This window comes from Antrostomus carolinensis, unplaced genomic scaffold (assembly GCF_000700745.2).
Source record: "Antrostomus carolinensis isolate BGI_N321 unplaced genomic scaffold, ASM70074v2 scaffold41954, whole genome shotgun sequence".
Taxonomy (NCBI): domain Eukaryota; kingdom Metazoa; phylum Chordata; class Aves; order Caprimulgiformes; family Caprimulgidae; genus Antrostomus; species Antrostomus carolinensis.
Window position 1 is genome coordinate 5,725 of NW_010313581.1, and position 4,353 is coordinate 10,077.

General features: G+C 40.8%; 1 protein-coding gene across 1 annotated transcript; it reads right to left on the reverse strand.

Annotated features, from left to right (window-relative positions):
* Positions 1 to 314: 314 nt before the first annotated feature.
* On the reverse strand, positions 315 to 3,623 carry UCHL1 (ubiquitin C-terminal hydrolase L1). Its single transcript, XM_010167398.1, has 6 exons — positions 3,461 to 3,623; positions 2,004 to 2,089; positions 1,881 to 1,928; positions 1,440 to 1,509; positions 1,020 to 1,078; positions 315 to 741 (listed from the first exon to the last, which is right to left on the reverse strand). Exons 1-6 carry the CDS (start codon positions 3,621 to 3,623, stop codon positions 655 to 657), a joined length of 513 nt encoding a protein of 170 aa, XP_010165700.1. The 3' UTR covers positions 315 to 654.
* Positions 3,624 to 4,353: the final 730 nt, after the last annotated feature.

The window sequence follows — 4,353 nt, forward strand, 5'->3', positions numbered from 1 at the left end:
TACCACTGTAACTAAAATTAATTTATTTTAGTTACAAATAGAGTAGCAAATTGCATCTTGAGTTTCAGCCTGGACATTAGGAAAAGCTCTACCAGCAGGGTAGTGCAGCACTGGAACATGTTATGCAGTTGTGCATGTCTCCATCCTTGGAGGCATTCAGGACACTAAAAAAAAAAAACAGTTGTCCTGCTAACCTGAGTCTGACATTAGTTTTTGCTCAGAGGAAAGCTTGGAGGGGACTTTGATTACAAGGTTTATAGAGGATGCCACACACAATTCCTTTTGGAGGAGATCACAGTGATCACTTCAGTCCATTTAGTCTTCCAGCAGAACATTTTATTCTCATTAAGGACAAGGAAATATCAACCAACAGCCCAATTAACATGACACAGATTAAACAAGCCCTGTCAAGCATTTTCTACTTAACATGTGAAAAAAAGAGTCTAAAGACATCTGATGTGTCCAAACTGTTCACATTAAAACTTGAGCTCATCCTTTAGCATAAGCTCAGATGATGTTGCTCCTGTGTATAGCAAAAGGTGGAAACAATTTAAGTTACCAGAACAGCTGTGTTAACAAGTACTGAAGCACTGGAATTTAGACTGCATTTACTGGTGTGCTATTAGACTGCTTTCCTTGAATCTCTTCAGAGTCTCAGGCAGACTTGCAGAAAGCCACAGCAGAAAAACGAACTTCACCTTTTTCACGTTCTGTAAATTGTCTGCAGATCTTAGCAGAATCCTTGGAAGAGAAAAAAACAAAACTGTTTAGACTATCAGAATACACTTGCTGTAGAGACCAAGCCCTTGCAGCTCCTCTCTGGATGCGACCAACTAAGTTACAAAGTCTTGTAGCACCAATAAATACACCTAACATCTCTAGCTCTGTGGCACAATACTACCTCGTTACCACGGAATAAGTGCCACCAACTTGTACAGCCACAACACACTGAATGTATGCCTCTTCTCCTTTTATAAGCCTTGTTTTCAGGTCAACAAGCAGCAAGGGAGAAGTCTTACCTTCAATAGCAAGTCATCTGAGCTTGTGCCATGGTTTACAGGGAATGGCATACGCCCATCTGTGAAAGAAAGTCTTTTCATTCAGTGTACTTAATATTACTTCTGAATTAGCAGAACTGAACATAGTAGCCCAAGAAACAAGTACACACATTAAGATAGTTGTGAGGTCAGAATAAATTGTCAATACATAGCTTGAGTGAAAAGAGGACCAAGTATTCCAAGCTCTACAGGACATGGCATGCTTTACAAGAGGGCCTAGGCCTTCAGTAGAACCCATCTTCAGTTAAAAATCCTCAAGTGAAGATACAAATTATGGATCGGTTTTGAGAGCCTCAGTGAGCAGCTTAACTATATCAAACTCTACACTGCTGTACAGCATGAAGTAAGCCCAGTTCAACTCCATGGTTCTGAGGGCCTTACCCAGTTCATACAGATGCCCATCCACGTTGACAAACAGAATGAAATGAAAGTTCACACTGTTGTCTTCAACCTTAGAAGAGACCATTAGACATTTGTTAGATTGGAAAAGACTAGTACTGCAAACCCTACTTGTGACTACAGGACAGAGATGTCAGCAAAAAAGCAACAGCAAAAGACTAAAAACTTCAGTTCAGCTGAAGAGGTCTCTGCAAGACCTCTACAAGGTCAAGCACCAGAAATCATAACGTCCAGTCACATTTTTAGACTGGGTCTGAACCCAAATTTTCAATCTATGTTTGAGGAAGAAACCCTGCACTAGCATTCACCCATGAGTCATTCATGTCTCCTTCCTCATGAGCTGCAACAGCTTTCTGCCAGGCTGTACTGCTCTACCACCTTCATTAGTCCCTCTTCCCAAGATTTTGTACATTCCTCTCTTACCCGACATTGTCCTTCTTGTGCAACCGAATTGTGGACTTCTTGTATAGCCTTAAGAGAAAGCAGATACAGGTTACTACATCCTTAAGTGCTGATAGCTGCCAGCAGTTTATGTAGTTCATATACCTTATTATTTGCAAAATGCTTAGCTCTCTCTTCAGGAGACAGATCCGCTGTTTCATCAAGAAACTTCTTCAAGGCAGACCCCTCATCTGCACAAGATTATCAAAGATTTTATTCAGTATAGGTAGATCATCAGTTACACTTCAGATGCAGCTCACAATAATCAATGTTTGCACTAATGAGGAGTCATTGCATTCAGCCTGGAACCATCCTCAACATAAGTATATTGTAACTACCACTTGAAGTAAGTGGTTTATCCAGAAGCTATTAACAACAATCTACACAAACAGCCAGAGTTCAAGTGCTTCAGGGTGCTCTGGATACTTGTCTTGGAACTCACTTTCAAATGGGATTTAGCTTTTCTGATTCCCCCCTTGCAGATCTGGCAGAGGTGATCAGTCCCATTTTTAAGAAATTCAAGAAAGTGCCAGCTCTAATGACACTTAAGTATCAACTAACAGAATAAGGGTAGATGAAATTAAGTTGTCTCACTGCCTTTAAAGGAACACAGCACTTGCTCATGCTAGGCCTGCTTTGGTTTTCCAAAATGTAAATTAGCAGTGCAGTACTAAGATATGCCATGTTCTACTCTGACAGGCAAGATGTGCTGCATCATTTGTCACTCATCAAGAGTGTGTTATTTCAGAGAATCCTTTCAAGAAGAGTAAAGCAAAGCTACTCTCATTTAGCTTTCCATATGTGTTTTCCTTTATATAAGAAGGAACCTCACATCACCCAAAGGGTTCAAGTCCTTGGAATTGAACTTGGAATTCAAGTACTTGGAATAATGAAAGTAAGTTACATTTTGCAGATCTCTAATCTCCAAATAAAGTATTTCCTGGACTCAATGACAACTCTTTTTAGAAAAGAACTTGTAATCCTATTTCCTAGGAGTTTCCAGCCACCAGTTGCCTAAGCCAGTTTAGATACTTTTCTGTATTAAGAGAACCATCAAAACTACCTCCGCAGGAAAAGCCTACTTACAGGCCCTTATCATCCTATACTACTTTCCCAGCAAAAAGAAACCATGTTTTAGACTGATTTACAGGCTACCCCGAGCAAGTCTGCTTACATTAGACATAAGTGGCATGAAGAACTTTCTCTCTTCTGTTGAGATCAACACCAATATCAATAGCTACTTCTGAACATGATAATTCCTAATTACAAACAGATTTGGGCCAGTCCTACTATGTGCCCTTTTCCTCTTGCACCACTCACTAGGATGGTACTTCTGCAGCTACCAGACAGGAGGCAAAGTACACTCCCATCTCCAATTCAGGCAGTAGGTGAGACCACATGCTCCTCTCCAACAGCTCAAAGACCCCCTTACCAACTGCAGCAGTACAGCATGCCTTAACTTGGCTTGCATGAAAGCCTCAGGTGCCTCCTACAGCCCATACCCAACCTTCCTCTGTCATAAAACAATGGATATTCAAGCACGTCAGAACATTCATACTCACCAAGCTTCAGTTTGTCTTTATTATTAGCAACTGCATGTATCAGACCAATTGTCCCGCAGGAGTTACTGACTGTCTGCTTCAGGAAATACACCTTGGAACTCACTTCTTGGTCCTTTATTTTCTCAGTCTGTTGTTTCCTGTAGTTCTCATGCTGTAAACACATAACTGCTTTAAGTATTTCCCCACAGTGGTATCTTTTTATTGTGCAACCTACTAGACAAATGAGTTGTGCAGGAGAATCAATACCAAGACTGGACAAAGATCTACCCAGAAAGCCATCTTTGTGGCACAGGTCCAGTAAAGCATTGTACATCTATACTGGATAGAAGCCAAATCTTAATGGACTACCTGCATGACTCAGTCATATCCACAGGCACTCTTCTTAGCCTCTCCCTCTGTTCTGTACACTAGAAATAGCTTGGGGTAGGAAATCTTATAATGGATAGGCTCTTTTATATACCCTTGCAATTGTTTTGATCCATTTAACAAGACTACTCAGCATGTCTCTGCAATAGTTTGCCTTTGTACCTTTAGGTTACTTCCCTTCATGAGCCCCTCCCCATCAGAACAACAAATACAGAAGTGTAAAATCCATCACTACTGAAAGGCTAAAATCCTTCCTTTAAAGAACCTGCTAGGTATAAATTATTTCCATCTCCTTCCTTAGCATCAATTGGACTAAATGTATTACTCATACAGAAGTAATTCAGGCCTCTCCAGACACAATGATTCAGCATGGTAACAGAATTGCTATTCCTCACACAGGACTGCTCGGGTTTTAGTCCTCAGTCTGATACACAAAGTGCAAGAGGAATATTGAAATAAGAGACCTTGTCTTGTGGCTCAGTTCATTTTAGTTCAGGCTATTTGGAGGCTGGTGCCAAGCGCCCAGC

Coding starts and splice junctions, on each gene's coding strand:
- UCHL1 (XM_010167398.1), bottom strand. CDS start 3,623: ATGTGTTTACAGCATGAGAACTACAGGAAACAACAGACTGAGAAAATA. Junction 2,090..3,460: donor TAAAGACAAACTGAAGCTTG/GTGAGTATGAAT, acceptor AATCTTGTGCAG/ATGAGGGGTCTGCCTTGAAG. Junction 742..1,019: donor CAGATGACTTGCTATTGAAG/GTAAGACTTCTC, acceptor TTCTCTTCCAAG/GATTCTGCTAAGATCTGCAG.